The 26,942-nt window shown below is 36.8% G+C and overlaps 1 protein-coding gene across 4 annotated transcripts in view; it reads right to left on the bottom strand.

Moving 5' to 3' along the window:
* EXOC6 (exocyst complex component 6) overlaps positions 1-26,942 on the bottom strand; it is a 224,344-nt gene that overhangs the window by 23,403 nt on the left and 173,999 nt on the right. For all 4 annotated transcript variants that reach the window (XM_019445097.2, XM_019445095.2, XM_053909731.1 and 1 more), the window contains one exon: positions 14,624-14,697. In XM_019445097.2, the coding sequence (XP_019300642.1) occupies positions 14,624-14,697 (74 nt within the window). The remainder of the gene's footprint in view (positions 1-14,623; positions 14,698-26,942) is intronic.

The following is a 26,942-nucleotide window of genomic DNA, read 5'->3' as shown; positions in this document are numbered from 1 at the left end:
GCTTATTTTTCTGGTTTTCAAAAAATTATTTTAGAGGGTAATTTTCCAAACTACAAAACAGCTCCAACCTTTATCCTCAAAACAACCACAACAATCTATGCAGTCAAAAGTTATATCAATAACTGAAGGTATGAGCATAAATCACATATGTAGTTAAGCAATAAACTGTAAACCTCCAGAATTAGGACACTGGAACAAAAAGGGACAAAAAGGCAAAAGTCATTTAGGTTCAGACTAATCCTTCATAATCTAAGCTCTTGCAAAGGGCAGCATACTTTTCTAATATCTGGACCTTAAGGTAAATTTTGTGAGATGTCTGGTCTTGTTATATTCAAGAGTAAACCCAGAGACATCTTCCTTTAATTCTTTGGCACTTCAAATGAATTTAGGATTGTCTAAGGAAAAAAAACGTTTGCTGGAGGAGCTGTGTGAACAAGCTTGTTGTCCTGCTACTCTACCTAGTCAAGCATTCGGATACTACAACTTTGGCAAATCCCATTAATACTTTAAGAAGTCAAAGACTTTAAAACTTCTGAACAAAGTTCCTGTGAAGTAGTCACAGGGACAAGTTTAAGCAAGCAGAGTGTGTATACAATATAGTAACAAATATAATGCAAACAAAAGAAGATTTGTTTAATTATAGTGGAAATAATTGTTATTTAAAAGTGCCTCCTTCCTCATCATAAAAGAACAAACTGGACTAGTGGCAAAAGAATTGTATGTTATGATGCCTTAAGATTAGAAACAGAAGACAGAAATTTCAAAGTAAAGTCTTGGCAGACGCCCAGTCTCCACAATAAGAATTATGGCCAAACAATTCTTTCATAACCTCCAAGTCTTGTTCATGTCCCTTTAGGTAGACTCCAAAGTTGTACATTTTAAATCAAACACAAGCCTATGTATTTATCAGGCTTTGTCTATCTTTCTATGGTAAAGTATATCTGAACTTCTTTCCTAAACTTTATAACCATTTGGGGGTGTGGTAGAGAGGGGTTATTAGACTATGTATAAAAGAGTGGAAGTGAGGGAATAATGAGAACAAGGAGGGGGGTGCCCAGGGTACTTCCCTTACCAGGCAATACTGTTACAAGGACCTACGCTCCTCATGGTTCACCATGATGCAGATCTGGTACACCAGCCTCACCATCACCCTGATGAAGTGTGGGAAGTACAGAGATGGTAACTGCCAACTCAATCAATTAATGGCATCTGTGCAACCCACGCTTCACATAATTCACTAATTTTAGCAATGAAGATTAAGCACACCATGGAAAACATCCCTCTCAGAAGTAAACTGTACAATATTTTTCCCCACACACTTCATTAAACCATTAAGCTATATAGTTGAAACAGTTCAGGAAACAGTTTCCTAAGGTCATATAATAGTTATTAAGAGAAGTAGGACTCCATCCTATTTCCTGATTTCCTACAAGAGTGTCCTCGTCAACACACCATCTGGATACTTCAGCAGCTTTCTTTTTTCACTCCTTAACTTCTATCCTTTAGCCAAGATACCTTTCTGAACCTACTAATCTTCAACTTTATCTTCACTGATACCAACTAACTCATCTCTCAAATGGTCTAGTCCTTATTTTATTGTCTACTGTTCAATTCTATTTCCTCAGTGGCTGGCTATAGGAGGCACTTAATAAACATTTGCTGAATAAATGAATGAGTAAATGAAGAAAGAAGTGAAAATCCGTACATATAACGCAGACAGTTTTAGCATTCCATTAACAAATGTTGATTTACATGCTGTCTTCTTCCAAAGGGGCTTTAAGGGGCAACTTATAAAAATACTTGCAAGATAAACACAACTTAATAATCGAGAAAACTCAGGGCCGAAAGAAAGTGAAGGTAGAATAGAAGATGTTGGTACACAAAATGTATGTGATGCTATCCTATACAGCTAGCTATAAAGCAGTGAAGCTATTTTTAACAATAAAGGAAATATATTGAGGTAACTCACAGTATTTCGGTTACTAGAATACTAGTTACTCAGGATAAATGCAACTAATTCCAATAATGAAGACAGCAACTTCTGAGTCTACATGAAGGCACTGTGAAATATAGTGAACCACATCATTAGTAATTAGTTAACGGCAATCTAGCATCTGTAGCCTAGACTACCAAAATGATCATCTGCTCTTGATTCTCATGTTGTCCATTTCCAATCTACTTTCCTCAGAGCAGCCAGAACAATCTTTTAAAAATGTAAATCAGAGTATGATACTAATTTGTTGAAAACCCTTGAATGGTTTCCCATCATACTCAACGTCCCAAACTACCTCACAAGGCCCTCAAGGCCCTATACGACCTGGCTCTGATAACCTTCCCAACTGCATGTGTACTTCTTCCCCATGCTAATTTATAGCCATACTATTATCCTTTCTCTCTCTAGGCAGCACTTTAGGACTTTGCATCTGCTCTTTCTTCCTTCTGCTAGGAAAGCTATTTCCTCCTATTTCTCAACGGCATTCACAGATCTACTAAAATACCACCTCCTTAAAGGTGTTCCCTGAGAACCCAATACAAAGTGGTCCACCTTACCGCCAGTGATTTTAACACTAACCGGTTCTGTTCTCACAGGATCGAAATCTATTTAAAATTCTATCTGAAACTATTTAGCAATCATCACTGTTGTGGATCTTCCTCCAACAAAATGAGATTGTGACAGTAAGGATTTTGCCTATCTTGTTCACCGCTTGCATCCCCAGCATTTAAATAGCAGTGCCCAGAGGAGGTGCTCACATAATTTGTTCAGTGAATGAAGAAATATCTCAAAATAGAATAGCTCTTGGTGATCTGGCTTAGTCTGGACAGCTTTTGGCTTCCCTAGAGCAGTGGTAGCTGAATAACTGTTGTTAAGTCCTATACAATGCCTTTGACAATGTGCTGAAAACACTGGACCCTCTTCTCAGAAAAATGTACATACAAACAAAAAAATTTTTTTATTGTTTTTATTTATTTTTGAGACAGAGAGAGACAGAGCATGAGCAAGTGAGGGGCAGAGAGAAAGGGAGACACAGAATCTGAAGCAGGATCTCACAGAATCTGAGCTGTCAGCACAGAGCCCGATGTGGGGCTCAAACTCACAGACTGTGAGTTCATGACCTGAGCTGAAGTCGGATGCTCAACCGACTGAGCCACCCAGGTGCCCCCATACATACAAAATTTTGCATGAACCTCCTAAAATCAATCCATGGTCCCCAGGTTAGAATCTCTGATCCACAGGTATATAAGGGCCTTTATGCAATGCAATCTACATTTCACCAATTCCTGTCAATGAAGTTGAAGGCTGAGTGTAAAGAAAATCAATACAAAGCTGCAAATCACTCCTAACAGATTTCTCTACAAAGTGGTAGAAAATGAAGAACAGCCCTGGTGAATGGCTGCCTAGTCTCCTCATGCAACACACACTGTACTGGGAAGCCCAGCTCTGCAATTCATCAGGGAAGAAAATGGCCTATGTGTTGATGACATATACAGTAAGAAAACAGATTTGTAAAGGGAGAAGCTTATGGTTGCCTCTTTAAAACGGCAGAGACTACACTGTTGTTCCAACTAAATGAGATCATACTGGATCAGGATATGAATAGAAAAAGTCAAGTTCCAGGAACTGATAAAGTTAAAAAAAAACACAAAAACCAAAAAAACCCACCTAAACTGAGGCGCCTGACTGGCTCAGTGGGTACAGCATCCAACTCCTGATCTTGGGGCAGTGAGTTTAAGCCCCACGATGGGCGTGGAGCCTACCTAAAAAAAGAAAACTCAACTAAAAAGAATTGATTTAATATTCAGAATGGTCCACGAACTCTTCTGAAGGAAGAGAAACTTCTGTGGGTACCTTTAATAAAAAGATGCCTGCTTAGAGTCACAAAGTGACTTTTGAAAATGTATTCTTTAAATTATGTCGGATCAAAGAAGCAACAGAAGGTAAGAATATATTTAGGTGTAAAACTCCTCCTTTGCCTGCGAGGGACTTGGGGGTCAAGTTAAAAAGTTCGGCTGAACAAAGTAGCTTTTGTCTCTGACCCCTTCTTGCTTTGTAGCTGTGGGTGCTTACAGCTAAGTTAGTGTGTAAAGTAAATCATCTGGGCAAGAAATTTCTACAAGTTCTAAAGGACTTAGAACTTTGTTCATCATATTTTTAGTACCACTAAATAGTAATACTCATTTTTCTTGGGGTTTTTTTTTTTTGGTGGCAGTTTTGGCTTTAAGGTGTTTATTTTGGCAAGTATTAGATTTTCTGTCTTAAGGAAAGGTTCAATTAATCTGGAAAAAAGTCACTTCAACTATATTTCCTTTTCAACACTAAGGGACGCTCTTTACAACAAACAAAATATAGAACTTACCTTGATCATTTTATCAAATAATCTCTCCTTCAAAATGTTCCCATCTCGCATACAGTGTATTAAAGGAAGAAAAGTAGCAAATATATCCTTTATTTTCCTGCGTGCATACTGTGGCTCAGTAACAATAGCCCTGATGATTCACTAAGGAATCCGACAACTGTTAGGATTTGAACTCCACATGAGCTGGTATTTTAATTTCCCACTTAAATCTTTTCATTCTTCAGGAGCAATCTTGTGTTACCGTTTCATGCTTCTTAAAAACAAGTTATTCTGTATGACTGACTGACTGGTTTACTGCAGCTAAGCAGCGTTAATCCTCTGGTAATTATCACCCTTCATAAAATCCTCCAAATGTTTTTTGTTTTGTTTTAAAGGGAAGTACAGCAAATTACTCTTGAAAATCTATTTTTCATCATTTTTGTATCATTTGCATTTTAATATTTAAATTTCATCTATCTATTGAAAGACTCATCTATTTGCTATCGCAGCTCTCTTAATGAGACAGCTCTAGGAATCTATAAAGGAATGCAATGGTGGTCCACATAATTCAGTGTTAAACTGTGTGCTGTAGAACGCTGCTTTGCAAGACAGTAAGAGATTTTCATTTGTGAAAAGTATTCAGTACTCAAACAAGTTTGGGGGCAAAAGGGGAAACACCTTTACTCTAAGACTTCTCAAAGCCTTTAATGTGCTAATGAAATCATGAATTCACAGAGAGGGACAAAATATGTCAGATTTCCGAAATTTATTTGACCTTAATCTATTTTCTTCTTGACTCATTGTTCCAAACAATACTAGTTTAATAAATGCTCCTTTATTTAATTCTGCTTTATATTCAGTCATTGCTGATCACTTAATTAAGGTGTATATTACCTTTGTCTAAATTCCTATAATTCTCCTGGCCAAAATATTTCTTTATCCATAAAAGAATAAGCAATTGGTTTTGGAGTGATGGCAACATTTCTTAGAAATAACTTATATTACTATTTGAGTATCCATAATGATGACTGAGATAAATCAAGAAATGTCTGTTACAGTTTTACTTGACAAAGCACAGAAATGTATCATGTATTTTTACAAATACTCTCCTCAAAAAACAACTGAAATAGAAAAATAAAATTTACTGCTTTTCAAGTATAAGTTTATATAGAATATCAACTTACATAGAATATCTCAATTCCTAATAAAGGTGTTTCTGTACCCCCCAAAATGCTTTTGAGTATAGCTAAAAAATGTGCATTCACTTATTCAACATGTACTGATTGTTCACTATGTGCCAAGAATAGCATTTAGGCAATGGATGTGCAGCAGTGAACAAAAAAGGCATGATTCTTGTCCTTGTGGGCTTATAATTCAGCTTTTTCTTTTACATTGCCTGCACTGTTATGAATACTTACTCTAGAATTGTTTTGTTTTAAAAAATACCTTTGATGTGGTAAGACTATAGTTAGGCTGGTATTAAAAAACCTCAAACCTACAACTAATTTGCTCATGAGGAATGGCATGAACCATGAAATATAAGCATATAGTTAACTGGAAGGCAATAGAAACCATTTTACTTGTACATTAGAAGCACATATCATTTATATCTCACAGTCTTGTATTTTACAATTACTTTACATTAAAATGCTAGGAGATTCAGTTCTTTTCAAAAATTGGTGCTGGGTCAATTGGATAGCCATATGGAACAAAATGAATCTTGAGCCTCCACTCCATACCATGCTCAAAAATCAATTCCAGATGGACTATAAACCTAAATGTGAATGGTAAAACAATAAAACTTTTGGAAGAAAAAATAGAAACATATCTTTATAATTTCAGGGACAGGCAAGACTTCCTAAACAGGACATTAATAAGCACTAACCATAAAGGGGAAAATGGACTTCATTAAAAGTATGAACTTCTTTTCATCAAAAGGCACCAATAAGAGTAAACAGACAAATCACAGAGCAGAAGACATTTGGAATACATATATTTGACAGAGGACTCATATTCAGAATAGACAAAGAACTTCTACAAATAAGTAAGAAATGGACAATCCAATAGGAAAAAAAAAAAAGGCCCCCCCCAAAAAAAAAATCCCTGCACAGGTTACTTACAAAAGAGGATATTCAGATGAACAGTAATAGGGGTGCCTGGGTGACTCTTGATTTCAGCTCAGGTCATGATCTCATGGTTTGTGAGTTTGAGCCCCGCATCAGGCTCTGTGCTGGTGGCACAGAGCCTGCCTGTAATTCTGTCTCCCCCTCTCTCTGTCCCTCCCCTACTTGCTCTCTCTCTCAAAATAAATGAAAATAAATTTAAAAAACCCAAATGAACAATAATATATGAAAAGGGATTCAATTTTATAAGTCAAATTTAAAAAATGCAGATTAAAACCACAATGTAAAATACTGTATACCCACTGGAATGGCTATAAAGGAAGAGGCAGATAATACCAAATGACGACAAGGATGTAGAGTAGTAAGAATTCTTCTACACTGCTGGCTGAAGTATAAACTAGTACTCTTGTTTAGGAAAACTGCTTCACAGTATCTATTGTAACTGATCATATGCATATCCCCTGACATAGCAATTCCACTCCCAGGTAAACACCTTAATAGAAATTTGCCTGTATGTTTACCCAAAAACATGCAAACAAATGTCATGTTAGTACAATTTGTAACAATAAAACTGCAATCTATCAATAGTAGAATGTATAAATTATGGTATGTTTTGTATGATGACAGACTGCACAGCAAAGGGAATGAAGGAACCATAACTACATGTAACAACATGTATAAATTTCACGAACATATTGAGCAAAAGAAGGCAGAACCTTCTAAAAAATTAATACTACATGATTTCATGTATACAAAGTTCAAAATCAGGCTGAATTGATCTGTGGTGTCAGGAGGTCATGAGGGGGTTACTCTTTGAGAGGGAGAACGGTAATGGCTGAAAGAACAGTAAGGGGAAGGGTCTCTTGAGGCACTTACTGCTCAAGTTTTCTTTCTTGATCTGGACGTTACCGAGATTATTTCAATTTGTGAAAATCAGCAACAGTACACTCAAGAATTGCCTGAATGTATGTTATACTTCAATAAAGCATCTATTTGAAAAGTGTTATGAGATGCAAATATATTTTGTGTAATTCAGATTCTTCAGAGGAATGATTACTCCTTTTTCCCCTAGTTTGCCTAAAATCAAATACTTGAAAACCAGATATAATCCTAGATGGGGAAAGGAATATTATAAGGTCACTTATGACACAGAACTGTCATAGGAAGAAAACAATGGTAATTCCTGACTCATACCCAGGCTAACAGGAAATACATATTTGATTTTTCCTTTAAGGCTTTAGACTACATATTCCCAGATTTTTAAAAGGCTCTTCCTATGACAAGGTATCTGGTCCCTCACTAGAGCTGGAATTTTCTCTGTATCTCTGCAATGTGTGTCTAAATCACTATGCAAAACTCAAGGCACCATCTTAACAGCCCCAAAGCACGGTAGTCTAACCCAAATATGACACTTAACTAATGCAGTCTAAGAATTCCTAGCACGCTGTTGGTTCATTTGAGATTAACTAAAACTACCAGACCTTTTTCATATTATAAGTCAGATTTTCTACATCTTGTATTTTTAAAAATTTAATTTGAAAATATTAAATACAGGGGGCACCTGGTTGGCTCAGTCAATAGAGCATGTAACTGGTTTTTTTTAATATTTATTTATTTTGAGAGAGAGAGAGCAAGCAAGCACGAGTGGGAGAGGGGCAGAGAGAAAGAAAGAGAGAGAATCCCAAGCAGGCTCTGCGCTATCAGTGCAGAGCCCAACACAGGGCTTGAACTCAGCAGCCATGAAATCATGACCTGAGTCCAAATCAAGAGTCGGACACTTAACCGACTGAGCCACCCAGGCGCCCCAGAAGAGCAAGCGACTCTTGATCCCAGAATCATGAATTTGAGCCCCATGCTGGGTGTAGAGATTACTCTAAAAAAAAAAAGTGAAAAACAGTATTTAATATTTTCCTTGCTAAATTTAACTTTGTTCACTTTCACTTATCACTCAAGCCTACTAAGAACACTTTGATTCTGTCTTCTATCATCTTAGGTACTCGGAGCTTTGTGTCATCTATACATATAATTCGTATTTCTTCTATGTATTTATTATCTGGGTTATTATTTTAAAAATATATTGATTCCAAACCGTCAAAGATAGACATCTAGAGGGTGCTTAAAGAAGCATTTCCCAAAGTATGTTTCATGTAATACAACCAAAACTGAGTAAGGGAGATGTTCTGTGATGAGTTTGGGAAATGCGGGGTTACCACAGAATTTCTCAGTCCTTACAATTCTAACGCACATGGTAAGTGTTTGAGAGGGAATTAGAGTATAAAATGTTTCCGAAACTTAGCTGACCTGGAAATGCCTTTAAAGAAATTTTTTCTCATCTTGAGAAATCAGTGTTCCCTGGAAAGACACTTTGAGAAATAAATACTGCCCAAGGGTAGTAATGATCCAAAGCCAACTTCTTTAGGCAAAAGACCGTTTTATTTTTATTTACTTATTATTATTTTTTTAAGTAGGCCCTATCCCCAATGTGGGGCTTGAACTCATAACCCTGAGATCACAAGTCACATGCTCTACTGACTAGGCCAGCCAGGTGCCCCAAGAGATCGTTTTATTAGCTTCAAATCCACCTAATTGCATTACCATCCAACCTACCTAAACTTCTTAATATTGTCTAAAAGTTTATCAAGACATTTGTTGAATGCAGCAATGATATCTTACAGTCTAATTTATCAGAAAGTGAAACAGGATCAGGTAAAGAGGCTTTAGTATTAGGATTAGTAAGCCATGGATGCTCAGTCTACTGTGAGAGTTGGGTTCAGTAAGAAGCTATAAAGATGAGATTTAGATTTTGAAGTTTCCCACAAAATCGGCTACATTTTAAAAGTTTTGGTGATTAAAAACTAATCTTTAGTTACCTGAAAAATTCACTTACATGGGACACTTCCTTTTCTAATGATATTTAGTGAAATATTTCTGTGTATTAAGAATGAGTTATAGGGGTACCTGGCTGGCTCAGTTGGAGAAGTACACAACTCTTGATCTTGGGGTTGTGAGTTCAAGCCACATGTTGGATTACTTAAAAAAATTAGTTATAAAAAATGATCACTGAATTCTGTATACCATCTAGAGAGTATTATAATAAAAAAAGCTGGAATTCTTTAAGGCTTTCATACATTGTCAAAAAATTTTACAATTCATTTGAAATCCATTTGAAAGATTATTTAACAAAATAGACGGTCTTTATAGAAAATAGACATGTGTAAGTTTCCAAAGTTCTTCGTTCAGTGAATTAATTTCAGAACTGGGGGTAGGAGGATGATAGGATCTACTTACAAAAAAAGTTTACACATACATATTATATTAAAACAGCACATCTAAAATTGACTGAGACAGTACCTTCATATAATGCAGTCCCAGTACCACTAGTCCTCTGCATCGTCCATGGGGTAGAAGACCTTAAGATGTTGTTGAGATAACTGGCTTCCATTAGCAAGCATGTGATTGGCAGGATGATAAAGTCTTTTCACTCACAGGTCAGCTATTTCCTTTTCTTTAAAAGAGGGCAATTCTGATGATCCATCTTTTAGCTACAGTCTCTCATTGAGTCCCAATTCTCCTGCCTTCAGCTTTGATATGGTTCTAACTTTCCTCTTGTATCAGCTCATACTTGTCATCAACTCCTCTATTCAGAACAGCAAATATCAGGAGTTTGACCTCAGGGCAAAGTCCGGGTGGGCAGGTAAAATTTGACCACTGGACCTACTTCCTAATCTTTCATACCCAGCAATTCATGAAGCAGTATCAAATTCAAACTAAAAAACAGAAGCATGACCCCTTATAAGTACTATGAAAAGGGCTCTTTTGCCTTTCTAAGTATACTTGAAAAGAACTGTCAGCCACCCTATTAAGACAGAAATGGATCACAGACTAGAAAAAAAGAAGGAAAGGTGCAGAAACCCAACTGAAATGTAAATAAAAGTGTTAGCACCCTCTTTATGTTTGGTAATATAGTACTTCATATAAAAGGTATTAAAATAATATTCCATGAAATGTCTTTATGAAGTCAGGAACATTAAAACATTATTGAAACTTTAAGACATCTTTATTTAAATAACACTGACATCGGATACAAAAACTTCTATCACCTCATATGAAACATCAAAGACTAATTTTATTTTCAGTCAATTCCTATACTTGGCATTTCACCACTTAACTGTTTACAGATTAATTTGAAAAACAAATGTATATGAAAAATAACTATCTTTGTCAAGTTATTAAATCCAAGCTTCTAATACCGTAAAATTCAAGTATGTCTCAGTGGTCTGGCAGCTAAAGACAAAAATTAATAGCATCTTGTTTCAGGATACAAAAGTACAAAAATAAAGCATGATTAATTTTTAACATTAATAATCACGGAAAATTATTTTAGCCTCCTTTTAAAAACTAGGATAATACATTAAAAATGAGCTCATTAAAATTTATCCACTAGTAACTTCCACTGCATACTAAGTATCATACTTTTTTAAAGTTTATTTATTTATTTTGAGAGAGAGAGAGGGGGGAAGGGGCAGAGAAGGAGAGAACCCCAAGCAGGCTCCATGCTGCCAGTGCAGAGTCAGAAGTCAGGCTCGATCCCACAAGCCAGGGGATCATGACCTGAGCTGAAATCAAGAGTCAGATGCTTAACTGACAGAGCCACCCAGGTGCCTCTAAATATCATACTTTAGAACTGTGGTTTTTTAGTTGTTTTTTATTTTAATATTTATTTATTGAGAGAGAGAGAGAGAGAGAGAGAGAGAGAGAGAGAACAAGTGGAGGGGCAGAGAGAAAGGGAGAGAGGGAATCCCAAGCAGGCTCCACACTGTCAGCGCAGAGTGCAGAACTCACGAACCGTGAGATCATGACCTGAGCTGAAATCAAGAGTCGGACGCTTAACTGACAGAGCCACCCAGGCACACAAAAACTGTGTTTTATATTAAATAGTTATTTCTATATAAATCTTTAACAGCTTTACATGTGTCATAATAGATTTCAGAATTCTAAATATTTCCGATAGATTTTTTTTATTCACTTAAAAGTTTCTTAAAAAGTTACACTAATGAGGAAGAGTCAACCAGGACTTAATGTCTGTAAGTGCACCTACATGAAAAGTAAATTCAACCCAAAAGACTTGAGATTTTTATTAATATTTCTAAGTATGCCTTAATAGTAATTCCATGAGGGAATGCTTTACATAGGGTTGTAAAAAGGCCTTCTTTGGTGTCTTTGAAGGAAGAAAGTACCTGGGATCAGAGTTTTAATCTGCACTGAGCCAACCACCTATCTGAACAAATCAAAGAACAGAATTTTTACCCATAGTTTCAAAAACTATGTGGTCCTATTCACAACTCTTCAACGAGATTACCAACTAGTTAACACCATACAAATTCATACAAAACTGAGAAAGTATCACATAATAAATTTCAAATTTTCTGGGAACAGATTATTCGTATATAATGGGAGATATCCTCAAATTACATACTCGTTAGCTTGGAGAACATATTCATGTCCTTGTAACAGGGAAACTTAACCCCAGTACATGGCTGTAACCTAACTGAGAAATGAACATACAACCAAGCCTATTTCCAGCTTGCTAAAGGACTCCATTTTTTGTATCAGATCATCTTATTCAGGGCAATAAGACTGCGACAGAATTCCTAAAAGAAATAGACCTACCTTCAACAGAAAGAATACCTTCTAGTAAACTAGAATAAAAGTTCAGAGTCTACCTTCTTCATTTTCTACTATCTTCTCCAACTTAGTAAGGCTAACCATTTACAGATCTAGGTCATCCATAACATTGTTCCTGGTGTGGCATAACGCATGAGTATTGACTGCATACAGAAATAAATATTAACATATATGTTCAGTGCTTTACAGATAAAATTGGGAGACAGGAATAATTTTTTCAGTTTCCTTCAAAACCTAACTTGAAGATATACCATTTATATCTACATGACTCACTGTTCTATAAGTATTCCTAAGCAGTTTGTGGGTGTTTTGTTTCTCTAAAAGAGTTTTAAGCTCCACAAGAACTAAACTCTCCCTTATATTATTTTTGTGTCTATTTCAACCACATCACCTCTCTCCAAATAATCAGTACATAGTAATACATCTTTATAGAACACTGGTATGGAATTAAAGCAAAAACACCTCTATTCTCAAACATTTACTGAAATCACAATTCTTTAACTGCTGAAATTGGTCCTGCTCTAAACATCACTGTTGGTAGAGTCTATTTATATCAATGGTGGGGCCCCATCCCAGTCATCTCCATCCCCAAAGGGGCTGGGACCATTAATAAACATTAATCACAGTGTTGTTGTTGTTTTTTAAGATTTTATTTTTAAGTAATCGCTATACCCAGTGTGGAGCTTGAACTCAGAACCCCTGGATCAATAATCACACGGCCAGCTAGGTACCTCCACAGTGGCTTTGTTTTAATTCCATCTCCATTTGGTTCTTCTTGTCAAGGGCAGCAGTCACTCCTGTTGTCAATTTTGTATCCCTGAGCCCTCTACCTTGGATCCACCCCCCCTCCATACTCCTGTGCCTCTCAGCTCTATTAAACTCCTTAAGCTTAAGATTAAGAAAAAAAAAAGGAGGAGGGGGGAAAGAGGAAGAAAGAAATAATAAGAAAAAATATGGGAGACATGGATAAAGGGTAATAGGAACTAAATAAAATGACAAGTGTAGAAATGTCAAAGAGTAGTAAAATGATTAGAAGAGATTAAAAATGATTAGGAGATATTATACTGGGGCACCTGGGTGGCTCAGTGGTTTAAGCATCTGACTCTTGATTTCGGTTCAGGTCACAATCTCACAGTTTGGGAGTTTGAGCCCCACATTGGGCTCCATGCTGATGGTGCACAGCCTGCTTGGGATTCTCTCTCCCTCCCTCTCTGCTCCACCCCTGCTCTCTCTCTCTCTCTCTATTTAAATAAACTTTGAAAAATTATCATATTTCTTTTTTTTTAAATTTTTTTTTTTTCAACGTTTTTTTTTTTTATTTATTTTTGGGACAGAGAGAGACAGAGCATGAACGGGGGAGGGGCAGAGAGAGAGGGAGACACAGAATTGGAAACAGGCTCCAGGCTCCGAGCCATCAGCCCAGAGCCTGACGCGGGGCTCGAACTCACGGACCGCGAGATCGTGACCTGGCTGAAGTCGGACGCTTAACCGACTGCGCCACCCAGGCGCCCCAAAAAATTATCATATTTCTTACTCAGAGTTACATGACCAGAAAAGAATTATGTTAATGTATAATTACCTTTTTAAAAGTAGTTTTATCCTTTTTTCTGGAGGCATACAGATAATTTACTGAAAAAAACATTCTTGGGGCACGTGGGTGGTTCAGTCAGTTAAGCATCTGACTCTTGATTTCGGCTCAGGTTATGATCTCATGGGTTCAGGAGATCGAGCCCCACATCTGGTTCTGCACTGACAGCTTGGAGCCTGCTTGGGATTCTCTCTTTCCCTCTCTCTCTGTTTTTGCATGCGCACGTGTGCGTGCTCTCTCTTTCTCAAAATAAATAAACATTTTAAAAAAGCATTCTTTATCACTGGCAAAATATTAAGCAAGGGGCTCCTTTCTACATTGTAATAATTTACATTTGACTTGGGTCCTGACACTAATTATATCACCAATTTTCATATAGGACCATGAAATCATTAAGAAATAACTCAAACTTCAGGGGTGCCTGGGTGGCTCAGTCAGTTGAGCATCTGACTCTTGACAGCAGCTCAGGCTGTGATCAAGATCATGCTGAGTGTGGAGCCTGCTTGGGATTCTCTTTCTCCCCCTCCCTCTACATCTTCCCTGCCTGACACACATGCACTTTCCCTCTCTCAAAATAAATATATAAACATTAAAAAAAAACCCAAAGAACTCAAATTTCAAGTGTCATTACACCAAAGTATAAAGTTATTTAGTCATGTGCTTAGAAGGTAATGACCAAGTTAGATATTCACCAATGAGAATGCTCCATGAGGTTGAGACACCAAATAGAAACAGAAGTTCAGAGAGAAGGGCCAAACTCATAGTTATCAAAGAAGCAATTTTTCAAAGAAAGGTTGTTTCAAGGCAAAAGAGCAAGCATTCCTGTAGCATTAGAAAAAAAAAAAAGACAACAGTTGATGGCAATAAGTGAGAACTACATTATTACATCTTACTTGTCTGAGGTCAATGAATGCTAGCTGCAGGGTATCCCCCTGGAATCCTGGCACGGGCTCAGAGCTGGCAAACACTATTTTAAAAAAAAGAATAAAAACAAGATTGTGAAATATACAAGGATTTAGCCACTAAATTAATTTCTACTCATTACAAATGTATTATAATATTTACACATAATCATTTCAAATGAAGGCTATTTATGGCCTTCAATTTCCACTACTAAGAATGCTCTCCACACCCATTACCACAAATATTTTAATAATTTTAAACTTCTAATCTACCGTTTAATCACTGTAATCCTTAATTACAATAAATTTAGAATGGTTATCCCAGAAAAAGTTCAAGAGTAGTAATATACTTCAATCAAGAAAATTTTTCTGACTCTATTTAGCCTTAGGTGAATGATTATAGAAGCATTTTGAAACTATACCAATTCCATGGCTGTCAACATATTTCAAAAATTCTCCTTTGTTACAGAACATGCTTATAAAAATCCTACCTCTAGCTAAAAGCAATAATGGGCAGACACATAAAAAGTCAGCTTTATATGCAGACAACAGGTAAAGTGTTCTAAGTAGCAAAATGACGATGATGCAGGAATGTCTGTTCATGTCTAATAATTTTTTTCCATAGAAGGAATCTCATCTCTTTAAAAACTAAAAAATACTCTAAAACTGAAAAATACTTCAAAAATTTTTTTCAACAATTTTTTTACTTGAAAATTTTTAATACTAGTAACATAGCTTGTTTAGTTACATTGAAGACAATTCCAGTATTAGTTATTTTGAAGACAAAAGACTTTTATCTCACAAAAAAGACCTTCTCACTTTACATGAAAGCTTCTCTGATAAAAGAATGCCAGCAAGCATTCTCTCTCCTCATTAATATCTGAGTTTTCCTAAAAAACATTACAGATTTTTCATTTATGAATTTATGTAAGTCAGTATTTTAGAAGCCATTTAAATTTTCAACCTATATATATAGTTCTTGGAATAACAAAAATAATTCTAAGTTCAGTGCATTATATGTGAAATATAGTTTAGAAAGGCTCAGAATCATGTATTTGAATTTAAATACATGAAAGCTTAGCATAGCTTAATTTATCTGGCGCTTTTAGGGAATGAAAATGTCAAAATAAGTTTTTGTTGCTGCTCTTGTTTAAAGATAGTGTTAATTTTGCTTTAAGCATTAAAACTTTTTAATCTTAAGTATTTTTTGATGGAATTTTAAACTGTAACATAATACTTCCTTTGGTTTTAAACTTTTTTTTTGAGTATTCTAAATATTATTCAAACATTTCTTAATTCTCTGGATTACTGTTAAGAACATTTTTTATTCTGTACAGTACAATACATTCCCAGGGCTGCCGCAGTATTAAGGTCCTTTATTTATTTATTTATTTATTTATTTATTTATTTATTTATTTAAATAGCTCAGAATGCTGTGCTGTTTGGGTTCTTGTATCTAGCCTTTATAATTTTTCTGCCTTCTCTCTTGCAGTTTTAACATCAATTCTTATTCCCTGCTCTCTCACTCATCTTATTAATATGCTACCTTTTATAGTCTTAAACTGGCTAGTCAGCTAATCAACTACTAGAATTGTGTCTAAAGAGCAAATACAGCCTGAGCAGGGGCCTCTCCCACAAGTAAGGTAAATGGGTTTTATATATGCCTTTGAGTATATGTACTTTTCTAGTAAGAGTAACCTTTTTGCTACTCAGAGGTGTATCATTTTTTCCCTTTATTTCTTGGTTCTCTGCTATGTACTTAACTACATATGTAGTTACGGCCATTAGATAGGTGACTCATTAGATAGATAGGTGACTCACTTTTCTCAGGCCCCCTATTTCCAGAAAACTACGATTTACTGAGCAAATCCAGCCACACTTCTCAATATTTAGTGTAATTCATTCACATCATTGCCTTTTCGTACAGCGAAGAGTAGCATACTTTCATACTGTAGCAACCCCATCACCCCCAACCATGTCCCCAGTAATTGAGTTGTCTTTCTCTAGTACCATCAGGTCTTAATTGAAAAATAATAAACAAAATTATAATAACCTATTAAAAGTAAAAGTATTTTTTTAATGTTTACTTATTTTGAGAGAGAGTGTGTGTGTGAGTCAGGAGAGAGGCAGAGAGAGAGAGAAGAGAGAATTCTAAGAAGGCTCTGCACGGACAGCGTGGGGCTTGATCTGAAGCACTGTGAGACCATGACCTGAGCCAAAATCAAGAGTCAGACACTTAATTGACTGAGCCACCCAGGTGCCCCAAAAGTACTTTTTAATTTAAAGAGTAAAAAGTAGTTTTCTTAAGACCACCCAGTATATTGTTGGCTGTTTTGACCACAATCTCAGGCTACTGTTTCCAAGTAACAGTTCACTATGAATCCCTAATGGTTTCCCACCAAGGCTGTAAATGTTAGCTCAGCTTCTACCATTTCCACGTATACATACCCATACACAGAAAATAAATACTTCCTTTAACACAAGGAGACTTACTTTATATATCAGGCATAAAAATAAACTCAATTTCAATTATTATCTAATTCTCCCAGATTTCTCTCCCAGATTAAGATTAATATCTTAATCTACCAGAATTTTTCTGGACTGAAAATAATCTGCCATTTTCTTCTCTTTCAGAAGTTCCTATTTAAGGCACTGTAGTTTAAGCCCCATTACTTGGCATCAAACCAAAGAGCTTAGTGTCAAAATTATAATAGTACCATACATTTAAATAGCACCTCACAGTTTACAAAGCACTTTCTCACACACCACCTACTTTGATCATCACAATAACTTATTTTAGTAAATAGGACATGCAGATGATGGATCATAAAATCTTGCAGCTAGAAGAGAAACTCCCTTTGAAATACTTTCACTAGTCTCCTGAAGGCTTTTAAAAGCCACTCAGTACTTCATTTCATAGATTAAAAAATTAAACATGTCGTGACATTCCCAGGATCACATAGCTAATTCAGATCTCCTAGCATTCAATCCATTGATCCAGAATCTGATCAAATATTTAGCCTCTATCTTTTATCCTATCTCTCACAAGAACCTAACTAATATGGAAGTGCCACTTACTAATTTATAGCTCTCAGGCTTCTTCTCAAATGTGTTCTAGGGATAGAAGACAATTTAGCAATCTGATAGTCATCTGGTACCGAGGACCATTTGTAATTATATGCTATTCAATTTGTTCAATGGCTTCATATTTTTTTCTTCTTTAAAACTCAAATTCACTCAGTCCTGTTGTCTCTACCTTCTGAAACATCTTGAGTCTGAATCTGACTCTACCTTAGTCCAAGCTATCTTCTTGCTTGGATGTTAACACACACTCCTTTCTGATCCCTCTGCTTCTTCTGTGCCACTCTTCCATCCACTACTCCCTGTGTGATTTATGTAAGATATAAATGTGATTGGTGCCACTTCATAGTTTAACATTTTTTTCAATGGTTCCCCATCACCTTCACAATAAAGCAAGACAAAAAAGGTCCTTTATAATCTGGCCTGTGCCTATTTCTTTAGCCTCATCTCTTACCACTTCCCTAGGAGCACCTTAAACTCTTTCTATACCAAACTACCTGCACTTCCTTGCATATGCCACAGTCCCTTTCCATAGTTTCTGTTATCCTTCTGCCTGGAGCAGCCTTTCTCCCCTTTTTTTCCATCAGATAACTCTTACTTATCCTTCCATTCAATCATCACCTTCAGTGAAAAACTTCCATTATCTTACAAGCTGGGTGAGTCTCTCCTTGTTCTCACTGCAACTTCCTGTGCACAGGCTAACCACACCACCCATTTTGCTATCTTTTAATTGTTTGCCTTTCTCCTCTTCTTTTCCATCAGATAACTCTTACTTATCCTTCCATTCAATCATCTTCATTACCCCACAGGCTGGGTTAGCCTCTCTACACCACCTATTTTGCTATCTTATAATTGTTTATCTGTCTGGGTCTTCCCACCTGACCAGGAACTCCCTAGGGTAGAGAATATATTTTCATTTCCACATCCCTATCACCTAGCACAATGCCTGACATGTAATGAGTAGTCAATAGAAGTTTCTTAAATGAATGAAGGAAAACTGAACAAATGAACAAATAAATTCTAAAGGGATGCTATCCAGTCTTGGTAATTGATATATTATGTAGCTTGTTGTTTAGCTCATGAATGGCGCTGTCCAATAGAATGTTATTCAATAATGGAAATGTTATGTATCTGCACTTAACTGAATTTTTAGTTAATTTAAGTTTAATAGCCACATATGGCTAATGGACTGTAGAACTAAAACATTCTGTGTTTATATACTACATTTATTTCAAAATAATTGAGGATGGCTCAAAAACATTAGGGGTATTGTTTTTACTAATTAAAACTAAATTGTTGAGTTCTTCCACTAAACAAGAAACTTGTGAGACGCAGAGATCATTTCTTTTACTTTTATATAATCCATGTCTGGTGTATCGGAAATATCCAGTAAATGGGTTGAATGAATGAATGAAAATAAAAATAATTCATTTCTCTGCCGACTCCATAAAACGGTCATCCCCCAACACTTGCAGTGCAGCTCTTCCTGCCCATGGGTCCTGTCCCTGTGCTTTAATAAAATCACCTTTTTGCAGCAAAAAAAAAAAAAAAAAAAAAAAAAAAAAAAAAAAAATTCATTTCTATTAATATTGCCTATTGGTCCTAATAATTTTATTTTTTTTTTAATTTTAAAAAATGTTTATTTATTTTTGAGAGAGAGACAGAACGTGAGCGAGGGAAGAGCAGAGAGGGAGGGAAACACAGAATCCAAAGCAGGCTCCAGGCTCTGAGCTGTCAGCACAGAGCCCGACATGGGGCTTGAACTCACAAAGGCGAATTTATGACCTGAAGTTGGACACTTAACCGACTGAGCCACCCAGGTGCCCCAATGGTCCCAATAATTTTAGAGATAGATTTCAACCTCTGAAGTTTTAAAGCATTGAATATTAATTTTTGGAATCCCTTTAAGTATTATCTTCAGATTTCTTCTTGGCTCATCCAGATCCTCATTTTGTATATGATTTGTCATATTTTGGGGTTTCTAGGTTTTCCCTCCAGTCATCTTTTCACTATTTCTATTTAATAATCCTACTTTCCTATTATGATATCTGTGTCTGTGTCACTTAGCCATGCCATGAGGGGTATTTTTAAAAAACACGAATTGGGAGTGCCTGGATGGTTCAGTCCGGTTAAGCATCAGACTCAATTTTAGTTCAGGTCATGAGCTCATGGTTCATGAGTTCAAGCCTTGCATCAGGCTCTGTGCTGACAGCAGGGAGCCTGCTTGGGATTCTCTTTCTCTCCCTTTGTCTCTGCCCCTCCTCTGCTTGTGCTATCTTTCTCTCTTTCAAAATGAATTAAAAACCAACCAACAAACAAACAAACACGCATTGATCCTGGTCTTCCAATAAAATTTAAACATAGTTTCCAGGAAAAAAAAAAGTTTCTGGGCTTTCTAAAGTTTTGTTTTTTGTTTTTGTTTTTTTAGGGGGGTCAGAAAAAGGCAGCAGAAAGAGTGAGAGAATCTCAAGCAGGCTCCATGGTCAGCATGAATCCTGACATGGGGCTCACTTCCACAACTGTGAGACTATGACCTGGGCTGAGATCAAGAGTCTGAGGCTTAACTGAGCCACCCAGATGCCCCAAAAGATTTTGTTTTTAAGTAATACCTTCACCCAACGTGGGTGGGGCTTGAACTTACATCCCCAAGACCAAGACTCTCATGCTCCACTGACTGAGCCAGCGAGGCACCCCTAAAGTATTTTTTTTAATGTTTACTATTTATTTTTGAGAGGGGGGAAGGGGTAGAGAGGAAGACAGAGGATCCTAAATGGAATCTGTGCTAACAGCAGAGAGCCCGATGAGAGGCTCTAATTCACGAACCATGAGATAATGACCTGAGCCAAAGTTGGACACTTAACTGACTAGGCCACCCAGGAGCCTAATCTTTTTTTTTTTCCTTAAATAAAGCTAGTATAAAACTTTGGGGGGTTTTCCCCTCTTTTTTTAAACATTTATCTATTTTGAGAGAGAGAGAGAGAGAGAGAGAGAGCACGCGCACATGTGGAACAGCACAGAGATGGGAGGGGCAAAGAGAGAGGGAGAGAGAATCCTAACCAGGCTCTGCCTTATCAGCACAGAGCCCTACACAGAGCTCAATCCCATAAGCTGGGAGATCATAACCTGAGCTGAAATCAAGAGTCAGACACCTAACTACTAAGCCACACAGGCACCCCTGGGTTTTTTTCTCTTAAATGTCCAATTTGACCATTTATTTTTTGAAAGCAAAATAACTTCATGACATACTCATTTCCTCTTATTTTATGCTAGAATATGGAACTTCATAATAATAAATGATCCAAAGTTTTAAAATACCCTAAAAGAAAGACTAGAAAGGGAGATGTCTGATCTTACTGGGAAGGTCATTTAAAATAACAGAGTAAACATCTGCTATATCAACCTAACCAGGAAGAGGACAAGTCTGAATTAATTTAGAAGAAAACTGAAAGCAAAAAATAATACATGCTATGTAAACTGTGATTATAATGACCAAAAAATGTCTCCCAAATTATCCATCTCTTAAGTTTTAAGATACTAAAGAATATTTGTAGATAAAAACACAAGTTATTTGTATATATAACAAAGCAATTTGCCTTCAGGATCTAAATAAAGACGTGCAGGATTTGGTATGGGAGTACAAAGACTGCTAGGATGTCAGACTGTAAGTATATATCCTGGCATGGAAGTACAAAACCTTCCCTGAAATTAAATACAGAGGAAATAAGTCCTTAAACAATCTTGTCCTAGGCAGACAGCTATTTTTACTGTGGGGTAGGGAATGTGCATTATTTGGACAACATCTACACAGGACATGTAGAATTGTCAGGGGGTGGGGGGAAAGGGAAAGAAAGAGTCATAAGAGCAAAAAGACCAAAAGAATTGACAAATGATTGAAAGAGAGGGTGAGGAGGTGAGGCTAGTCTGAAGACTGCCTGTGGATGGCAAAGCAGGGGCATATAAAATGGAATAATTTTGTAACTAAATAAAATGACTGGAAATAGTCTGCATATTGAAGAGATTCCTTATGATTCTGTTTCTTGCTAGAGCTGAAGATTTAAAGTAGCTAGGTAGAACTCAAGTTTTGGCTAGGCAAAGAAAGTATTTGAAGTGCACCAGTTGTGTCATTAGAAGGAATGACTAAGAGCACCATCTAGTGGTTTTTCTGATCATGAAGAACTCATGCCTGGGAGTCGAGGGTCTTATTAGAATTCTTGAGTCTTAGACTTATATTGTTACATGTGGTTGGCAGCAATGGGATATAAGCCTCTAGGACCAAATGCCCCTCTACATTCGTCACCTCACTTTTATATAAAGTAGTATCTAATCATCGCTCCTGGAATTACATATGGGCAAAGTAGTCTTATCTGATACCTTATGTCTATTAAAACCAGGACCAATTCACAGAGGCAAAATAGCATCCAGAAAGAGACACTGGGTTGGCGTCTGGGTGGCTCAGTCTGTTGAGCAACTTTGGCTCAGGTCATGATCTCACAGTTTGTGAGTACAAGCCCCACATCAGGCTTGCTGCTGTCAGAGCAGAGCCTGCTTTGGATCCTCTGTTCCCTGCTCTCTGCTCCTCCTTTGTTCATGTTCTCTCTCAAACAAAAACAAAAACAGAAGAAAACAAACAAACAAACAAAAACAACAGCCACAACAACAACAAAACTAAACTAAAAAGAGGCACTGGGGCGTCTGCGTGACTCAGTCAGTTAAGCGTCTGACTCTTGATTTTTGCTCAAGTAATGATCTCAGGGGTTCATGAGTTAGAACCCTGCACTGGGCTCTACACTGACAGCTGCTTGCAATTCTCTCTTTCCCTCTCTCTATGCCCCTCCTCTGCACACTCTCACTCTGTCTCTCAAAATAAATAAATAAACTTAAAAAAAAGAGAGAGATACGAAAATACTGTTCTATGGATATATCCACACGATTTTCCCTGAATCCTTTTATTTGGAGGTATAGATCTCTTTTCAAGACTAGCATTAAGAGGCCTTGAGGTCAAAGCCGTGTGTGTGTGCACAAAGACACACGCAATCCATAAAGAGCCTTCATCTTTTTTTTTTTAAGTGGGCTAAGCCTTTATCCAAATTGAAAAAGACCAAGGCCTTTACATCTAGAGATTCATCTGTTCCTCAATAACTCACCATTGAAGCAGAGGCTAGTACTCTTCAATCTGGAGCTTTTCTAACACCTATGGATTTAAGATGTTAAACTCTTAGGAATGGATACCCTCATTTGGATATTTATATAGAATGTATTAAAAAGGACATTCTAGATCTATTTTGGGGTACTTCAACTCTTTCTGATTGCCTGATGCTCTGGAAATACTCTGTATTTTGTTAGTGATGTAAAAGATTTCAGAGATACCCTTATAAAAACTTAAGAGGACATTTTGATCTTTTCCTCTATGCATTTGCATTTGTAAGGAACCTATGTCGGGGCCCAATATATAACAGGTGTTTAGTAAGTACAAAACAAAAGCACACATAAGATTTAGAACATCTGCTTCATACCAAGCGTGGAAAATCCTCTTCCAACCAAGAAGCAATTTCTCTTGAAGTTATACAAAGTCTATTATAGGATCAAAGGTTCTATGCAGCTTTCAGAGGCAGCTACATTTGCAATTCCAAATGGACGCCTTCCTGACTTCTCCAACCAGGTAGTTATAGTAGCATTGTGGGTTATAGTCAAGTTAATCAAAAGTATCCACTTCATTCATGCATAGACCCTACCTCATATTCTTAATCTATATAAATTTTTCTCTGAATTAGGTCTACTTCTTATACTTTCTCACAGTACCAAATACTTTCAAAAAATTTAACAATTTACAATCATATTTACCAGGTGCAATTATTTAATGATTGCCTCCCCTGGGGTTAAATCCCAAGACAGTAACAATCTTTTCTATTTTGTTTATCGTTGTGTTGCCTAAATACCAAACACACAGTAGATAAGGAATTAATTAGTGTATTTACTCCAAAGCCCCACATTGCTTTGCCTTAAATTTTTCTGCATCTCAATCTTAAACTACGATATATCTTGGAAATTATCAATTTCAAATCTTACATTTTATAGGAAAAATTGAGGCCTCTTGATTGTCGGTTTGTTCAAAGTCACTTGCCCAAAAAGAGCCAGGACTGGAACCATGGTCTCAACTTTCTGACATATATTCAGACCATCTTAAGGCTGATTTGAAAGAATTTTTAAAAAAATTCTATGTAAGGGGGCACCTGGCTGGTTCACTAGTGGAGCATGTGTCTCTTGATCTTGGGTTATAGGTTCAAGCCCCATGTTGGGTGTAGAGATTACTTAAAAAGTAAAACCTTAAAAAAAAAAGTTCTACATAAGTTCATATAATTCTGCATTCCTGAACCCAGACTTTAAAAAAAATTTTTTTCAATGTTTATTTATTTGTGAGAGAGAGAGACGGAGCACAAGCAGGGGAAGGGCAGAGAGAAAGGGAGACACAGAATCTGAAGCAGGCTCCAGGCTCTGAGCTGTCAGCACAGAGCTGGACACAGGGCTCAAACCCACGAACCGTGAGATCATGACCTGAGCCGAGGTCAGACACTTAAGCGACGGAGTCACCCAGATACCCAACAGGCATTTTATCAAGTTTTGCCTAGTATGCGTTAAAAAAGAAAACAATCCAAAAGGGTAGTAAAAATAACCCTTTAAGAATACATATTGTTTTCATAGAGATTTTCTTTTTTTTAATGTTTATTTTTGAAAAGGAGGGAGGGAGGGAGAGAGAGAGAGAGAAAGAAGGGTAGAGAGGGGGGGGGGGGGGGAACAGAGAATCCCAAGCAGGCTCCACATGGTCAGTGCAGAGCCCTATGTGGGGCCTGAACTCACCAACTGTGGGATCAATGACCCGAGCCGAAATCAAGTGTCAGACACAACCAACTGAGCTACCCAGATGCCCCATCCCATAAGAATATATTAAAGAAACTTTAACTCTTTAGCTCAGAACAGATAAGAGTTAAAGGGTTAAACATACTCATAAAATATGTTAAGAACTTTTATAAATGATTAGTTACGTCTGTATCAACAACTTAAATGGTCTTGAGTTAAAGTATAGCATATCAGTTGGCCTTAACTTTTTGACAACAAAGGCAGAACTTTAAGAGACAAATGTAAATTATAGAGACTTCTTGATTTGTTAATTTGTTTATTTATCAACAAATAATGCTGTGAACATAGCATTCTGCAAGGTGCCTACAACTAAAAATTCTATGTTGAATCTAACGATCTATCCTGGATGTTAAATCTCTCTTCTTCTCTCTCTGCCCCTCCTCCTCTCCCTCTCTCTTTCTCTCCTCTTTCTCCCCCTTTTCACACCTGTCCTCAGTATCCAAATCATGACATGCATTCTCTAGGTCTCTTCCACTGTGTGATTCTAACCATCTTAATCATATCAAATTATACCTTTACCCACTCAACAATTTTATGTATTTCCTCCTCCTAAAGGTCTGGAGTCTACCCTTTTCTCTTCATCCCCACTGCCCAAAGTCAAGCTCTTTTTATCCGTCATGCAAAAAAGTTCTATAGTCTTTTACCAGGTTTTCCTACTTGCATTATCTCATTTCAGTTCAATTTCCACATGACATAGAGTTAACTTTCTATGATAGATTTTATCATATCATAGTCCTGATTAAAAAGCTTCCATAACTCTCCACTGCTTATTAAATAAAGTCCAAGCATTAAATAAAGTCCAAGCTTATTAAATAAAGTCTAACTTTTTTCAGCCATATCTTCTAACGCTTTCATCATGCATCTTGTAGTCTAGTCACACAAGACTGTTTGAAGAGTCCCTAAGTGTTCTCTCACCACAGTGTTTTTGTCTATGCCATTCCCTCTGCTCAGAATGCCCTTCCCTGCTTTTGATGAAATCTTACTCATCCTTTAAGACCCAGTTCAAATTTCACTTGTATCACGGTCGGGGTTTACCCCATGGAGTGAAGAATTGCTCCCTCTCTACTACAATGTATATTTATGTGAAGAATCGTTATTAAAAAATAACTGTTGGGGCGCCTGGGTAGCTTAGTCGGTTAAGCATCCGACTTCAGCTCAGGTCATGATCTCATGGTCCGTGAGTTCGAGCCCCGTGTCGGGCTCTGTGCTGACAGCTCAGAGCCTGGAGCCTGTTTCAGATTGTGTGTGTGTCTCTCTCTCTGCCCCACCCCTGTTCATGCTCTGTCTCTCTCTGTCTCAAAAATAAATAAACGTTAAAAAAAAAAAACCTGTTATGTCCTATTGTAGTTATTTACGTGTCTGTCTCCTCCCAACCAACCAGACTGAGATCTTTGAAGCTTCATTCATCTTGGATTTCCCAGTACATAACGGGTAATAGGTTCTCATTAAACATTTAAATAAATGAATCTTCTTATAAATCAGTTGACTTTACATGGGAAAAAAGTCAGATACAGATTGAAATTTTAGTGCAAGCCAGTTTAATTCACAAATATGTGTGTTACAAGGAATACTAGAAAAAATTGTTTAAAGCAGTAAGTGAGCACAAAGATCACTGAGAAGTCTTTCACCACCAGAAAAATAAAACAAAACAAACAAAAACTAAAAGCACATGGTTGAATGATGACAGAAACTAAATTATTTCCATCCTCCCACTTCCCCAGCTTCGGTGAGATGTCCAGTGGTTTCTACCAGCAGACTAACACTCTGAGGCCTAGGAAATATAATGTTTTCACAAAGTAATGATGATGGAAAAATAAACACTCTGTTTTCTGATCAAACCCAATTAAAGGAAACTCTAATTCAGAATAAAGACCATTTTGATGCTTATATTTCATGCTCACCTCCTATTGCTTAAATTGTTTGATGTAAACCTCAAGTTTCCCAGGATCTCTGGTGGTTCATGGTCTCTAATTCCTGATCCCTACTACCTGAATTCCTTGGACTCTGGATCTCTTGCTAGTATAACACAGAGTAGTAAGATTTTATGTTAATCTCAAGAACCAGTCACTGTCTTTTAAGTAACAATTTCTGAGCATCTTGAAGAGAAAGTAATTACTATGAGTCTATACGGATTTATGAAGAATCGTAGTAGTATCATCTTCTTCTTTTAAAGGGTAGATTGAGAAGAAAAATCCAAAGGTCGTTATTATCCCTATATGCAAGGTATCTGACAAACTTGCTCATTACTTTGAGCAAAACCATGAGTTAGGTTCAATTAGGGAATTAGTAACTGGCTGAAAAAAACCTCTTAAGA

This window comes from Panthera pardus, unplaced genomic scaffold (assembly GCF_024362965.1).
Source record: "Panthera pardus isolate Hobbes unplaced genomic scaffold, ASM2436296v1 HiC_scaffold_22, whole genome shotgun sequence".
Classification (NCBI taxonomy): domain Eukaryota; kingdom Metazoa; phylum Chordata; class Mammalia; order Carnivora; family Felidae; genus Panthera; species Panthera pardus.
This window is presented reverse-complemented; position numbering and strand designations above follow the sequence as displayed.